Source organism: Orcinus orca, chromosome 13 (genome assembly GCF_937001465.1).
Source record: "Orcinus orca chromosome 13, mOrcOrc1.1, whole genome shotgun sequence".
NCBI classification, from domain to species: domain Eukaryota; kingdom Metazoa; phylum Chordata; class Mammalia; order Artiodactyla; family Delphinidae; genus Orcinus; species Orcinus orca.
In genome coordinates, this window is record NC_064571.1 from 14,560,038 (window position 1) to 14,576,391 (window position 16,354).

General features: G+C 46.5%; 1 protein-coding gene across 1 annotated transcript in view; it reads right to left on the reverse strand.

Moving 5' to 3' along the window:
* Positions 1 to 7,081: 7,081 nt before the first annotated feature.
* Positions 7,082 to 16,354, reverse strand: part of TCF7L1 (transcription factor 7 like 1) — a 159,928-nt gene continuing 150,655 nt past the window's right edge. The window contains exons 5-12 of the mRNA XM_004271616.4: positions 14,112 to 14,244; positions 13,070 to 13,172; positions 12,681 to 12,764; positions 11,802 to 11,945; positions 10,908 to 11,067; positions 10,714 to 10,821; positions 9,759 to 9,834; positions 7,082 to 8,482 (exon numbers count right to left, since the gene is read on the reverse strand). Coding sequence (XP_004271664.1) covers positions 8,049 to 8,482; positions 9,759 to 9,834; positions 10,714 to 10,821; positions 10,908 to 11,067; positions 11,802 to 11,945; positions 12,681 to 12,764; positions 13,070 to 13,172; positions 14,112 to 14,244 — 1,242 coding nt within the window. The 3' untranslated portion in view covers positions 7,082 to 8,048. The remainder of the gene's footprint in view (positions 8,483 to 9,758; positions 9,835 to 10,713; positions 10,822 to 10,907; positions 11,068 to 11,801; positions 11,946 to 12,680; positions 12,765 to 13,069; positions 13,173 to 14,111; positions 14,245 to 16,354) is intronic.

Consider the following 16,354-nt stretch of genomic DNA (forward strand, 5'->3'; position numbering starts at 1 on the left):
TCCGCAACTACTAAAGCCTGCTCAGCTAGAGGCCATGCTCCACAATAAGAGAAGCCACGGCAGTGAGAAGCCCGTGCCCCGCAACGAAGAGTAGCCCCCACCCGCCGCAACTAGAGAAAGACCGTGCGCAGCAACGAAGACCCAACACAGCCAAAAATAAATAAATAGTAAATTAATTTATAAAAAGTAAAAAGAAAATGGCGGGGGATGAGACTGGAGCAGAGCCTCCAGCCAGATTAAGTATTAAATGATCTAGGTTGCCATTAACACAGGTTGAAATGTAATCCTGCCAAAAAGGATTACAGCTGCCAGGAGATATAACACTCTTCTGCAGTCTGAGTACAATATTTGGGTTATGTGGCATGCAGTTCTAGTCAGGTGAATTTCTGAAGAATTTTAAGGACTAGTATATGATGTAAATATAGTTTTCAGGAAAAATACTTTGTTTTGCTATTTTAAAACCTTTTAGTCCAGTGGTTAGGACTCTGTGCTTTCACTACCGTGGCTGGGGTTCGATCCCTGGTTGGGGAACTAAGATTCCACAAGCCAAGGGGCGTGGCCAAAACTAAAAATAATAAAATTAAAATAAATAAAAATAATCTTTTAAAAACCCTTTAATATGCTTCTCAATGTTTCTCTGTTGTAAGAAAATCTCTCACACACACCCTCATTACTAAGGAGAGAATAAGAATCAGAGAGAAGTGAGAAATCTTTTACAAGTTAGTTCAGAACTGTGACTCTGGCTTAGGGAAGTGAATTGGTAAATGAATGTTTCTAAAATTCTCTCCACCTCCCCTAAATAAATACTTGACTAGCATTAAAGGATTTGGCTTAGGACAAATGGTTACTAGACTTATTGTGATGTATTTTGTAATGTATGCAAATGTCAAATCACTATGTAGTATACCTGAAACTAACAATATTGTCCATGAACCATATTTCAATTTTAAAAAAAGGATATTGGCTTGGTGCACTCGTGTGCGTGTTTGTGTGCGCTTGTGTCTGTGCATGTAGGTAGGGGAATGGCAAATTATTAAGCCTGATCTTGTGTCCATATTATTAGCCAGGAGAGAAAATAAGGGTCCAAATCATGCAGAGTTTGTGGGCTATGTCCAGGGTTTTATACTTTACCTTAACATTAACGAGAATCCATTAAAGCTGTTTAAGTAGGGAAAAGATAGAGTAGGGAATTATTTATTTATTTATTTTGACTGCGTTGGGTCTTTGTTGCTGCGGGCTTTCTCTAGTTGTGGCGAGCAGGGGCTACTCTTCGTCGCGGTGTGCGGGCTTCTCATTGCAGTGGCTTCTCTTGTTGTGGAGCATGGGCTCTTGGCGCGCGGGCTTCAGTAGTTGTGGCAGGTGGGCCCTAGAGCACGTGGGTTTCAGTAGCTGTGGCTCGTGGGCTCTAGAGCACAGGCTCAGTAGTTGTGGCGCAGGGGCTTAGTTGCTTTGCGGCATGTGGGATACTCCCAGACCAGGGCTCAAACCCGTGTCCCCTGCATTGGCAGGCAGATTCTTAACCACTGTGCCACCAGGGAAGTCCCCAGAGTTGGGAATTTTTGAAGATTAGTCTGGTCGTAGGGTGAAGAATCTACTCTTGGGGTGGTGGGGAGAGGAGTGGATTTAGAAGTTAATCAGGTAGGAGGCTGTTGCAATAGTCCTAGTAGGACTAGCATAGGGACAGTGAGAATGGAGGGAAGTGGTTGGACTCAAGATAAATTTGAGAGGTAATACCAACAGACTGGATATAGGCTACAGGCCTGGCTTATGTGAGGCACAAATCTACTGTGGCACCTATTTCAGGTGTGTGGTTTTTCTCCAGGAAGTGCTGCTACCTAGAATAGGAGTAGAGAAGGCAGATTTTAGCGCTAACTCATAACTCACACCAATTTTGGTTTAAGGGAATGGTAGGGTGCAACTTGAATAAATCTTAAATTTCCTTGTACTTCTTCGTGATAAAAATACTCAACAAATTTGGAAAAGAAGGGAACTTCCTCAACCTGAAGGGGGCATGTACAGAGACCTCACAACTAACATTATAGTTAATGGTAAAAGACTAGGTGCTTTCCTCCTGAGATAAGGAACCATGTCTGCTCCCACCACTTCTACTCAACTTCTTACTGTAAGTAGCCAAGACAATTCAGCAAGAAAACAAAATAAGAAGCATCCAGATTGAAAAGGAAGAAGTAAAACTATCTCTGTTTTCAGATAACATGATTTTGTATAAAGATAATCCTGAGGATTTTCTAAAAATTTATTAGGATGAGTTCAGCAAGGATGTAAGATGTGAGATCAATATATAAAAATCAATTATATTTCTATACACTTGCAACAGACAATCTAAAAATGAAATTAAAAATTCCGTTTACAGTAGTATCAAAAATAATAAAATAAAATTTAAGAATAAATTTAACAAAAGAAATGCAAAACGTACACTCTGAAACAATAAAGTATTATTTAAAAAAAAACTAAAGAAGCCCTAAATAAATGGAAATACATCCCATATTCATGGATTGGAAGACATAATTGTTAGAATGTCTATGCTCCCCAAATTGATCTACCAACACAATCCCTATAAAAATCCCAGGTGGTATCTTTGCAGAAATCGACAAGCTGATACTAAAATTTATACGAAAATGAAAGAGACCCAGAATAGCCAATACAGGTTTGAAAAAGATGAACAAAATCAGACGACTCTCATTTCCCAATTTTAAAACTTATTACAAAATTACAGTAATTAGGACAGTGTGGTACAGGCATAAAGATATATGGATGAATGGAATAGAATTGAGGGTCAGGAAATAAACCTATATATTTATGGTCAGTTGATTTTTGACAAGGGTGCTGACTGTTCAACGGGGGAAAGATTAGTCTTTTCAACAAATGGTGCTGGGATAACTGGCTAATAAACATATGAATGGTTGTTCAGCATCATTAGTATTAGTTGGGTAAATGCAAATCAAAATCACAGTGAGACACACTCCACACCTACTAGGATGGCTGTGATAAAAAAAACAGAAAATAGGAAAATGCATCAGGGAAGTGCAAATCAAAACCACAATGAGATATCACCTCACACCTGCCATAATGGCTATCATCAAAAAACACACGAATAACAAATGTTGGTGAGGCTGTGGAGGAAAGGGAACCCTTGTACACTGTTGGTAGGAATGTAAATCTGTGCGGCCACTGTGGAAAACAGTATGGAGGCTTCTCAAAAAACTAAAAATAGGGCTTCCCTGGTGGCACAGTGGTTGAGAGTCCGCCTGCCGATGCAAGGGACACGGGTTCGTGCCCCGGTCCGGGAAGATCCCACATGCCGCAGAGCGGCTAGGCCCGTGAGCCATGGCCGTTGAGCCTGCACGTCCGAGCCTGTGCTCCGCAACGGGAGAGGCCACAACAGTGAGAGGCCCACATACCGCAAAAAAAAAAAAAAAAAAAAAAAAAAACACAAACTAAAAATAGAACTACCATATTGACCCAGCAATTCCATTCCCGGCTATATATCTGAAAAAAAACATAAACGCTAATTCAAAAAGATACATGCACCCCAATGTTCATAGCAGCATTATTTACAATTACCAAGATATGAAAGCAACCTGAATGCCCATCAACAGATGAGTGGGTAAAGAAGATGTGGTGTATATATTCGGTGGAAAACTGCTCAGACATAAAAAAACCCACAAAATTTTGTCTTTTGCAGCAACGTGGATGGACTTGGAGGGCATTATGCTAAGTGAAATAAGTCAGACAGAGAAAGACAAACACTGTATAACATCACTTACATGTGGGATCCAAAACATACAGCAAACTAGTGAATATAGCAGAAAAGGAACAGACTCACAGATATAGAGGACAAACTAGTGGTTACCAGTGGGAGAGTGGGTGGTGTATACAAACTACTGGGTGTAAGATAGGCTAAAAGATATAATGTACAACATGGGGAATATAGCCAGTATTTTGTAATAACTGTAAATAGAGTGTAACCTTTAAAAACTGTATTTAAAAAAAAGAAAATAATATGTTGGTGAGGATGTGGAGAAATTGGAGCCCTCAAACTTTGCTGATTGGAATGTAAAATGTTGCAGCTGCTATGAAAAAGAGTTTGGCAATTCCTCAAAATGTTAAACATAGAATTACCAATATGACCCAGCAATCCCACTTCTACATATAAATCCCGAAGAATTGAAAACAGGGACTCAAACGTTTTATATATATATATATATATTTTTTTTTTTTTCCTGTACGCGGGCCTCTCATTGTTGTGGCCTCTCCCGTTGCAGAGCACAGGCTCCGGACGCGCAGGCTCAGCGGCCATGGCTCACAGGCCCAGCCTCTCCGCGGCATGTGGGATCTTCCCGGACCGGGGCACGAACCCGCGTCCCCTGCATCGGCAGGCGGACTCTCAACCACTGCGCCACCAGGGAAGCCCCAAACGTTATATTTGTATGTGAAAGTTCACAGCAACATTATTCACAATAGCCAAAGTGTGGAAACAACCCATGTGTTCATCAATAGATGAATAAACAAAATGTAGTTTATACATACAATGGACTATTATTGAGCCATAAAAAGGAATGAAGTTCTGATATCAATACAAGCTACAATATGGATGAACCTTGAAAACATTATGCTAAGTGAAATAAGCCAGACATGAAGGGACAAGTATTGTATTCTACTTATATGAGGTGCCTAAAATAGGCACATTTATAAAGCTATAAAGTAGATTGCAGGTTCTTAAAGTCTGGGGGGAGGGAGGAATGGGGAGTTAATATTTAATAGGTATGGAGTTTCTGTTTGGGATGATGAAATGGTTCTGGAAGTTGTTAGTGGTTACGGTTGCACAACATTGTGAATGTACTTAATGCCACTAGATTGTCCACTTATATATATATTATATTATATATATATATAATATATATAATATATATATTTTTTATATTTACCACAATTTAAAAAGCTGTATGTCTGAGTAGGGTAAAAAAATCTGGCAAGTACTCAAAAAAAGGTAAAGGAAGACAAGGCTTAAAAAAAATGAAATCCTAGGGACTTCCCTGGTGGCGCAGTGGTTGACAGTCCGCCTGCCGATGCATGGGACACGGGTTCATGCCACGGTCCAGGAAGATACCATATGCCGCGGAGCGGCTGGGCCCGTGAGCCATGGCCACTGAGCCTGCGCGTCCGGGGCAAAAAATGAAATTCTGATACAACATGAATGCACCTTGAAAACATGCTAAGTTAAATAAGCCAGGCACAAAAGGACAAATGTTTTATGATTCCATTTATATGGAATATTGAGAATAGGCAAATTCATTGAAAGAGAAAGTAGATTAGAGGTTACTAGGAGCTGAGGGGAGGGGAATGAGGGAGTTATTGCTTAATGGTTATAGAGACTCTGGGGTGATGAAACGTTTTGGAAACAGTGGTGATGGTTGCACAACACTGTGAAGGTAATTAAAGCCACTGAATTGTACACCTAAAAATGGTTAAAGTGGTGAATTTTGTTATTTATCTATTTTACCATCATAAAAAATAAAAAAAAGGGAATGATGTGCCGATACAGGTTACAACATGGATGAATCTTGAAAATACTCTGCTGAAAGAAGTCAGTGAGAAAGGACCACATAGTGTATGATTCCATTGAAACGAAATGTCCAGAACAGACAAAGCCAGAGATAAAAAGTAGATTCATGGACGTAGAAAATGGACTTGAGGACACGGGGAGGGGGAAGGGTAAGCTGGGACGAAGTGAGAGAGTAGCACTGACACATATACACTACCAAAATAGATAGCTAGTGGGAAGCAGCTGCATAGCACAGGGAGATTAGCTGGGTGCTTTGTGACCACCTAGAGGGGTGGGATAGGGAGGGTGGGAGGGTGGAGACGCCAGAGGGAAGAGATATGGGGATATATGTATATGTATAGCTGATTCACTTTGTTATACAGCAGAAACTAACGCAACATTGTAAAGCAATTACACTCCAATAAAGATGTTAAAAAAAAAAAAGTAGCTTCATGGTTGTTTAGGGCTGGAGGTGGGGATGGGGGTGTGAGAAGGAGGAAGTGGAGGGTAAGTTCTAAAGGGTACGGGGATTCTTTTTTTTTTTTTTTTTTGCGGTACGCAGGCCTCTCACTGCAGTGGCTCTCCTGCCGCGGAGCATAGGCTTCGGACGCGCAGGCTCAGCGGGCCATGGGCGCAGCCGCTCCGCGGCATGTGGGATCTTCCCGGACCGGGGCATAAACCCGCGTCCCCTGCATCGGCAGGCGGACTCTCAACCACTGCGCCACCAGGGAAGCCCCGGGATTCTTTTTGAAGCAATGAAAATGTTCTGAAGTCCAGTGTGATGATGGGTACACAACTTTGAACACAGTCAAAACCACTGTACACTTCATGTGTTGTGCTGTTTTTTTTTTTTTTTGTCTGCGCTAGGTCTTCGTTGCTGCACGCAGGCTTTCTCTTGTTGCGGTGAGCCGGGGGCTGCTCTTTGTTGTGGTGCGCACGCTTCTCACTGCGGTGGCTTCTCTTGTTGTGGAGCACGGTCTCTAGCAGCGCGGGCTTCAGTAGTTGTGGCACGCGTGCTCAGTAGTTGTGGCGCATGGGCTTAGTTGCTCCACAACATGTGGGATCTTCCTGGACCAGGGACTGAACCCGTGTCCCCTGCCTTAGCAGGCGGATTCTTAACCACTGCACCACCAGGGGAGTCCCAAATTGTACACTTTAAATGGGTGAATTGTATGTTATGTGAATTATACCTCAATAACACCATAACAACAAAAAAAATTAATTGCAGTGCTAGATACATGCAAAGCAATCCAAGGATACCTCTCCTATCTTGGCAATTACAAGAAGACAAACGAAAATAAAAAGATTCACCCCTTTGTATCTCAGTTATCTATACTGAGTGGTCTGTGTACATTCGAGGCTGGAAACTGGGTTGAATTTTTCTAGTCGTGTCAGGCATGATTTATATCCCCTTCCAATAAGCAGCATTCCTCCTTTGCATGTCTGCAAAAATCTCACACAGGGCTTGGTGTGAAGAAGGGGGCTTGATTCAAGAAAAGGACTAAAATACTCAGAAAAGGTCTTGCAACTGCAATTTTATTTTCTTTTGTGAAAATAAACAACTGGGAGTTTAAATTGCTCCAAAAAACCCCATAAAAATGAAAAGAAATACACACAGAAGAAGCATGTGAGGTGATGGGGGAGGGAGGAGGGTCTTCAGAGCTTTGGCAGATTGCGCTAGCACGGACCTGGGTGACAGGAGCCAGACCTCGGAGCCAGGTCCTGTCTGCCACTCTGGGGCTGTGAGGGGACATCTCGACTGGTAAGGGGGTGGTACACAGGCTTCTTCACTGAGGAAGTGGCAGGCACCTTGAATCCCTTTAAATGCGGGGAAGAACCACTGCAGAAGACCTCTTCCCCCACCAAAAGCTGGAGACTGGGGCATTAGGGCCCCTGAGGGAAAAGGGATGCTGGTGGAGACAAACGAGGCCGAGGTGTCTTCTCACATGGTGACAGCCTTACACTGGGCAGAGGACGAAGGTGAAGGCAAGAACCCACGGAGCTGAGCAAAGGAGAAAAATGTGGGCCAGGTAAAAGGGAATGTCCAGGAATGGGATGTAGATGAAGAGGCTGCGGGCTAGAAATGGCAGCAATGGCCAACATGCAGGCTGGGTGGGGGAAGCTGGGATGCTGGGGGGTGATGGGAAGAGGCAGGAGGGCAGAGAGTCCAGGAGGTAGAGACAGAGGTGCCTTCTGCCCAGGTCCATCCACCGCTGCACATACAGGAAGAATAACACACTACTTTTCAGTTCTTGTTTTTTAAAGATTTTTGTTTTGTTTTGTTTTGTTTTTTAAAAAAGCCTTAAGATCAGCTACTGGTTACATCTACAAAATGTAAAGTGCTGCTGTTACCAGTCACTTTACAGAACAGTCCAGAGTGGTCAAATATTGACCAATAAAGTTTCCTTTTTTTTTTTCTTCTTCTTCTTCTGCATCATTACTACTCGATGAGTCACGTGACAGCCTGCATAGGTCAGTGGGCAGCTTAGTGGGCAGACTTGGTGACCAAGGAAAGAGGCTGGGCCTGGAGCATGGGGAGGGCCTGGTGGGCATGGAGCGTGGCTGGGAAGGAAGGGGGGGACGTCAGCAGAGCTGTGGGCACAGACCCCAGGGGAAGGGGCCGGGACAGGACGGGGGGCTGGCTGCCCATCTGGCCAGAGGAGGTGGCGGCAGCCTTCGCTGACAGGAAGGTAGCCGAGTGGAGAGCCAGCTGGGCCCGGGTCTCTGGCTTGGTGGTGAGGGAGAGGGGCTGGGCTTGCTCTGAGTGGGTGGCGGCTGGGGCAGCCGGGGAGGCCAAGGCCGTGGAGGGTGTGGCCGGCGAGTCCAGCATGCTGCCGTGGGAGGAGGCAGGACTGTCACAGGGCTTCTCAGGGGGCAGGTACTGGACACATGGCTTCTTGCTTTTGGAGGCCAGAGCACCTAGGGGAAATTAAAAAACCACACGGAAGAGTTAGCAGCTAGGAGCGCGGTGGGAGGCGGAGGTTGCCGAGGAAGCCCAGCTGTACACATCAACTCCGGAAACAAGAATGCGTACAGGGAGGGAAGTGAGAACCTGAAGTGATGGCTGTGGCTTTCAAGACACCTAGAGCACAGACAAGGGGCAATGCCCAAACGCCAAAGACTCATTCAGAACCTGCCTGGAAGGAAAGTAGCTCAGCCTATCACATCTTCATCTTGCTGCTGAAATCTCATCATTCTGGGGATGGATCTCCACTCAATTCGCTTTAAGATCTTTGGTTTATGGTGCTGTCAGAGATAGTACAGCACCTGCTAAGCAACGTGGTATACAGTGGATTTTGCATCATATACATAGTTAACTTACATGGACTCCTATGGAGATGAATACGCAAATTATACAGATATTAGAAAGGTAGGAAAGGAGATGAAAAGAAAAGCAAGGTGATAAAAAGCACTTTAGGGGACTTCCCCGGCAGTCCAGGGGTCAGGACTTGGCGCTTTCACTGCTGTGGCCCTGGGTTTGATCCCTGGGCAGGGAACTAAGATCCCACAAGCTGGGTGGTGCAGCTCCCCCCCGCAGCCCCCCCCCTAAAAAAAGCACTACAGATGGAACTAAACAAGTTCTGCACTTGTCCTGGAGTGAGCATGAGATGGGAGGCTTGACTGAAATACTGGTCACCGTGTGAGCATCTCTCTGCTGGGTGTGATTCTGCTGTAAAAAGATACAGTACATATTTGTGGCACAAAGGGGCACCCCCAATCCAAGTGAACAATTATTTCTGTTATTCGACCAAACAAACATTGGAAGAAAACCCGATTCTATTGGATTCACTGATAGGTGATATGTCCATCCCTAATGCGCTGCCTTCCTAAGGGAATTTCAAGGACCATTTCAGTGACATTCAGTTTTTACCTTATGTATTGATTTTAGAACCTAACCCTCCAATAAGACACAACTCAACTGAATTGAAAAGAGCCTTCCAAGTGACAAAGTGCTGGACCATTTAACAAGCAGAGTGACTGGAAAAATCCCTTCACTTCTTCGAGCCTCTTAACAGATCATCTCCAAAAAGGGGATAATAATAACAGCCCCCTGAGTGTACATAAGGCCTTGAAAATGGCAGCTATCACACGGCATTGTCACCGTGTCCATCAGAGTCCCGGGTACAAAGTACCGGTGGGTGTAGCTGGGACAGGGAAAAGGAAGTAAAGATGCAGGGCCCTCCTGTACACTCACCGTCTGCCTCCTGGACTTGCTGCTGGGACTGGGTCTGGGACAGCTGCTTTTCTCGCTTCCTCTTCTTTTTCTTACCCTGAAAGATACAGCCAAAGGAAGAGGTAACCAGGGACAGAATAACCGGCTTTTCTGGGGGGACTCCCAGCTATGAAGCGGGGAGACAGGATACTTCCTGCACTGGGCACCCAGATCACACTCCCCGCAGCAGCCTCACCAGGTGGCACAGTGAGCCTTCCTGGAACACTGCTTCCCTCCCCCATTGGATCCCTTCCCTCCAGCTCCGGTGTCCTGGCTTTCTCGGAAGGCCTCATTCGTTTCCTGCCCTTCAGGCTGATTTTTCCATTTCTCTTCCTAGAACAGTGTAAGGTTCCTGATCTTTTCTGAGGGGTTCCAGGTCTCACTGAAAATCTAACGCAGCTGGGAATTCCCCAGCTGTCCAGTGCTTAGGACTCTGTGCTTTCACTGCTGAGGGCGTGGGTTCAATTGGGAAACAAAAACCCAAATAAACCCCAAAAAACTTTTTTTGTGCCTTTTGGCACAAAAAAAGCAAGTAACAACATACATACAAAAACCTTCCCAGTTTCAGGGAGTCATCAGAAACGCAGGCAGCAGCTTACGCATTGGTCTCTGAGCCCCAGGTTGGGAACCCTTGGCTAGAGACACTGACCACAGAGCTAGCACACAGCTCACACTGCACCCTGAATTATGGAATTAAAGGCTGAGTCCACTTCCAATGGGACAGGCACAAATTTGATTCTGTCCCCAGGATACCAAACCATGGCCTTGTTGCCCTCCCGAGAACTAAAACGTCTTCCTTATTTCTAGAGAAATACAGACTTCTCCCTGGCCTCCCTGGAAGCTGACTCTGTTGACAGGGTCCTCTATCAATGGAGTCAGCTTCCTTTGCCCCTCTTCCTCTCGCAGAGGCTGCTCCTGGTGTCTGATGGGCACGTACGTAGTTGTCTCGGGCCGACCAGGTCGGGTAGAGCTGCGAGTGAAGCTGCCGCTCCTTCCGGGCCAGTTCATAGTACTTGGCCTGTTCTTCTCGGGACAGGTTGTGCCACTGCGGGAGAGAGGACCAGCGAGGACAGAGCGGTGAGCGTGGGGGACGCTGAGCCGCACAGCCTGGAGCACAAGGGCAGGCCTTACCTTTCTCCCCAGGATCTGGTTAATGGCTGCACTTTCCTTCAGGGTGCACTCGGCCACCACCTTGGCCCTCATCTCCTTCATATATAACATGAAGGCATTAAGAGGCTTCTTCACGTGGGGTTTCTTTTCTTCCTCTTTTTTCACTGTGACGGGTGATTTCCTGGGAAGTCATAAGGCTGTAGGTTAGCTGGTATCTGCTGTCATCCCTCTAGGAGGCTAAGGGCTGTCTGCCTCTGGGGAGGGGAGATGCTGTTGCTTGGACGATAATGTAAGTTGCCCGGGGTTGCTTTCAGAGCCTGAGCACCTAGCTCCTAGCCTCTGACAGACCTCCGGCCATATTCCAGGAAAGGACAACTTCCTGACAATGGAACAGAGGGTGGTGGTGAGAGCTGGGACGCACTGGCCGCAGGTGAGAAAGAGGAGGGGGCAGGGCACTTTAGGCAGAAACGGAGAGAGGAGGTCTCCTCGGCTACGAGGCACCGGCTTTGGCTTTCCCGCTGTCCTTATGGCACAGTGGACAAAGCACAGGCCTTGGTGCTGGGCGCAGCTCTGCCACCGGTCAGCCATGTGACCTTGAGAATGTTCTCCTTTCTGGGGTCTTACAATTTTCGAGTGTATGGGGGGCGGGGTGGGAGGGGGAGAAGGAAGCTAAAAGCTCTCTCAGGTTCTCTTTCAGCCTCAAAGTCCTGGTTGTAAAACCTTCCTTAATGTGAGAAGAGATGCACGGTGTCTCTGAGAGGATGGGAACTCCAGGGGTCAAAGGGAACAGTTCCCAAGGGAGAGGGTGTAGTTGAGGAAGCTGCCGGGCTACCAGCTGTATGTCCCCAAGAAAGCAACCAATGGTACTCGCTGCTCAGAGACTGGCCACCCCCCATCAGGCTGCCTGTTACTCACGCGATCACGGCCGGGCTCAGGCTGGGGGGCGTCGGTTCCTGCTTGACGATGGGGGAGACGATAGCGGGGTGGGGGATCCCTGAGGTGGGCAGACCAGGATGGGCCGGAGCCACCATGTGAGGGGAGAACCGACTGGAAACCAGGCTATGTACCAGATGGAAACAAAGACAACAGAGGGATTCAGGCAGAATGCTTGTCACCCACAGGGGATGTGGCGGGCCCCCAGTCTTGATGGCGGAGGCGTGTAAACACCTCTGCTGGGGCAGTGTTGGAGCAACGGAAGGCCATGCACTGACCTCGACAGAACCGGTTTGGGAAACACCCAACAAACCTCCCTTCCCCCACAAGCATGCAGGTTTCCTATATTTGGTGCTGAAAGCAGGTAGGATGAAAAACACAAAAGAAGATGCAGCGGGTCTGAGGCCAGAGTACACAGGGGGGAAAGAAGGGCTCAGGCTGTGGGTTGCACTTCTTTTGTCATTGGCGGTACCACTGTCAGGTAGATCGGCTACTGAGACAGAAATCCCCTTTCGCTGTTCCCCTCTCCTGACATCATTGCTGGAACAATTAACCTCCCAGCTTCAGAGTGATGTACTCAAAATGCTTCAGTGCCACAAAGCCCAGCCCAGCCCGTGAGGGGACGTGCAGGAGGGTTGAGTGTGAGGGCTTTGAAATGCTTCTCTTAGATGGGGCAAGAGTGGGCTGAACCTATGTTCTCCATCCCCACCTTATCAGAGAGGCGGGAGGAAAGGTGAGCACCTGCCTCCTCGCTTACTGCCAAGAGAAAGCTGTGTAACGGTCAGAAATGGCAGGGATGCTGGTAGACAACCATTCCCTGCACTGCCACTTCCTGCTCACAGCTCCAGTCCCAAGACTCACCTGGACATTGAGGCATTCATGGCGAGTGCAGGGTAGGGGTGCCGGAAGCCGCCGGGAGGAAGGGAGTACATGGGCTGACCTTGCCTATAAGGGCCAGGAGCAAGGAAATCTGGTTAGCAAATTGGCTAAAATGGGAATGTTCAGGACAGGGAAGGAGAGGCGGTTGGGAAGAAAGGATGATAAGTAAAGGCAGGAAGTAGGAAGGAAGAGTTGGGGGGACACTGCCCTGGGGAGAGCAGGGAGGTCTGAGTCCTGGGCTTTGGTGAGAGGGCTCTACGTGGGGGAAGGGGGGCGTCTGTATACAGACCACCAGGACCGGCTGGAGGTACAGAAGTTAGAACTCAGCAGAAGGAAGGAGGGAGGGTAAGAAAGGCTGTAAGTTTCCTTACTGTGGGACGAGCCAGCCGAGGGGATGGGGGATTTGCCCCACAGCTCCGGGAGACAGTGGGTAATACGGAGACAGCTCAGATGGGTGAGGGGGCCGGGGGATTCCTGCTTCCAAAGAGAGATGTGTCAGACAATTCCTTGGCCCTACATTAACACCTTAAAATAATATCAAACAGGAGGTTCCTTGCCCTATATTCCCAGGTGCCCTGGAGCTTGGAAGGCCCTTTCTTTTATTATCCCTGCCCTCTGTCACCAGTAACTTCCAGCTGCTCATACAGGAGTCGTCCAAGACACAGGCAGGAAATTTTGGACTGAGAGACCCAAGATATCCCCAGAGTCATCAGCTAGAAAAGCTGCCTCATTCATGGAAAGATAAGCTTTGGATCTCTGTTCCACATTTGTGCTCCTTATTATCTGTAACTCGTAGTAGCTGTGATGTCTCAAGAGGGGCTCCAAAAATGCTTTGACCCATGGAAACGCCATGGGAATTCTATGAAGACTCTGGCTCCCTCTGGGATGGCGTTTGGGTGAGCAAGGTAAAAACAAGAAGCCAACTCAGTCTACTGCTTTATAGCTATACTTACGTCTGGCTAGACTGTTTACTTCCATATGTTCAGTTTGGGGCCTAGGTTTTGGTTTAAGGAGGCGCAGCCTGCAGCCGGCTAGACTTCAAAGTCAATGAGAAAGGAGATTTTTTTTTTTCCCCTTCCAGGTCATTCCAATCTTAAAGTTTTAAGACATTCTAACGTAGAAGCAGCAGTGGCAGAGCAACGCCAAATGCCGTGGAGCCAGGCCCTGTGCATCATCTCATTTAATCTCCTTTCATCCTCACAATGACCCAGGGATGCAGAAGGGACACGTAAGGCACTGATGAGCGAACTGAAAAGGCTAAACTTAGTGGGCAGGGTTAGAGACCACTGAGAGTTGGAGACACGGCTTGAACCCAGGTCTGTCCGATTCCAGGGCTGAAATACTCCCCGAGAAGAAAAGCCCGCCCCCACTGGAGCTGTGGAGCTGGGCCAGCCTGAGCAGGCCCCGACTCACCTGTCTTTGGATCGATCTCTGGGGAGAGGTGCGTGGGAGGGGAGCCGGGGGAGAAGTGGTCGTTGCTGTAGGTGATGAGGGGCGTCAACGGATGCATGTGGTGCGGGTGCTGAACAACAGGAACTTTATTAGACTGAAAGACAGAGAGAAAAAGACTAGGGACAGTTGCCAAGGAGGTGGAGAGTACGGGCAGACCTCAGCGCTACTGCAGGTTCTGTTTACTGCTTTATTTGCAGTAAAGCAAATCACACACACTTTTTTGGTTTCCCGGTGCATACATCTGTTTTTTTTTTTAAAAGAAATTTTTTCTTTTTTTGGCTGTGCTGCACGGCATGTGGGATCTTAGTTCCCTGACCAGGGATGGAATCTGCACCCCCTACAGTGGAAGAGCAGAGTCTTAACCACTGGACCGGCAGGGAAGTCCCTCCCAGTGCGTATAAAAGTTATGTTTACACTGTACTGTAGTCTGTTAAGTGTGCAATGGCATTATGTCTAAAAAAATATGCACATACCCTAATTAAAAATACTCTGTCAAAAGGTGCTATCATCTGAGCCTTCAGTGAGTTGTAATCTTTTTGCAATAGTGACATCAAAGATCAGTGATCACAGGTCAGCATAACAATTATAATAATAATGAATAAATTTGAAATATTGCGAGAATTACTGAAATGTGACCCAGAGACACAAAGTGAGTAAAGGCTGTTGGAAAAATGATGCTGACAGACTTGCTGGATGCAAGATTGCTATAAACCTTCAATTCATAAAAAATGTAGTATCTGCGAAGCACAGTAAAGTACAACACAACAAGATATGCCTGTAAAACCTATTGTTATGTACTTGGTTGAATAGATACCAGGTATTTTCCATGTAACATCCCATTCAGCCCTCGAAGAGTACTTGAGAGAAAGCAGCGGTCTATACAGCAGAGAAAGAACCAACAGAATTAGAGAAGGGATTACATCCACCCTCCTACGTACCCTCTTCAAAACAGCCCACCATTACTCACTTCATGTGTACTGTGTGGTGCTAAATGCTACAGGCTGCTGAATTATGAACCGTGCTCTATGTAATCTCAGTGACTTTAGAACACACGCTTTCCTTTTCAGTTTTTTTTTTTTTCTTCTTTTTGGCTGCATCGTGCAGCATGAGGGATCTTAGTTCCCCGACCAGGGATCAAACCCATGACCCCGGTAACAGAAGCGCAGTCTTAACCACTGGACCGCCAGGGAAGTCCCTCAACATACGCTTTCCAAATGAACTTCCTAGAAAGGGTAGCTCATAGGTTCACATCTGAGACTGGTAACAGAGCAGTGAGGGAACTGTCACCATCAGACCTCATATAACCAGTTGTCATGTTCAGGGTTTACAGATACCACCAACAGCACTTAAAACAGTTCTCCCTGGAGAGTCTCAAACACTCTGCTGACCTAATTATCACATTTCATTTACAATACCGGAGAGTGTAAGGAGTACATTTTACATAACTGTTAAGAAAGCAAAAACACTGGCATGTCACCAACACATCCTGCTTCAGAAACGTTAAAAGACGGAAAAACCTGTGTGTCCTGGAATTACTAAACGGAATTAATTTTTAATTGTCTTGACATAATCTGACTTAACAATAAAGATTTTTATTATAAAAATGGCTATCGTCCTTATTATAACCTAGCAAAAAAGCTATGATTATCTTCATTTGAGGAATGAGGAAACTGAGTGGGGAAAGACTAAGTGACTTAGCCTGAGCCACAGGGCCAGTAAGTGGTAGAACTGGATTCCTATCAGCCCTTTACGGCTCTAACAAACCAGGGTGTCTTCTCTTGCACTTCCTGGCACCTCAACAGCCTAATCAAAACATCTGTCAGAGAAAGGACGGACACACATTTTTTCGGATAATAAGGTAAATGAGTTACAAGTGGAGAAGAGATTTATTAAAAAAGAGATTCGTAAACAGGATGATGATTTGGTGGCATCTCACGGGCCAGATTTCCAAACTTCTGTCTTCCCAGTTGAATGTTTCGTTTCATAGATTCCTGAGCCCTTCAGCCTTTTACTCAGTGCCCCTTGGGTGCTCATCGTGCAAGCAACTATATGCACATCTCCTAGGCGCTCGTGTGCTGACAGTAATCTTGCTCCATTTTCAGTAGGCTAAGCAGAGATGAGAGGCAGAGTCCTGGAGCAAGGCCTAGAACCCAGGGGCCCAGCTCTCAGACTCACAGAAGTGAGACCAAGAATGCAGATGGTTC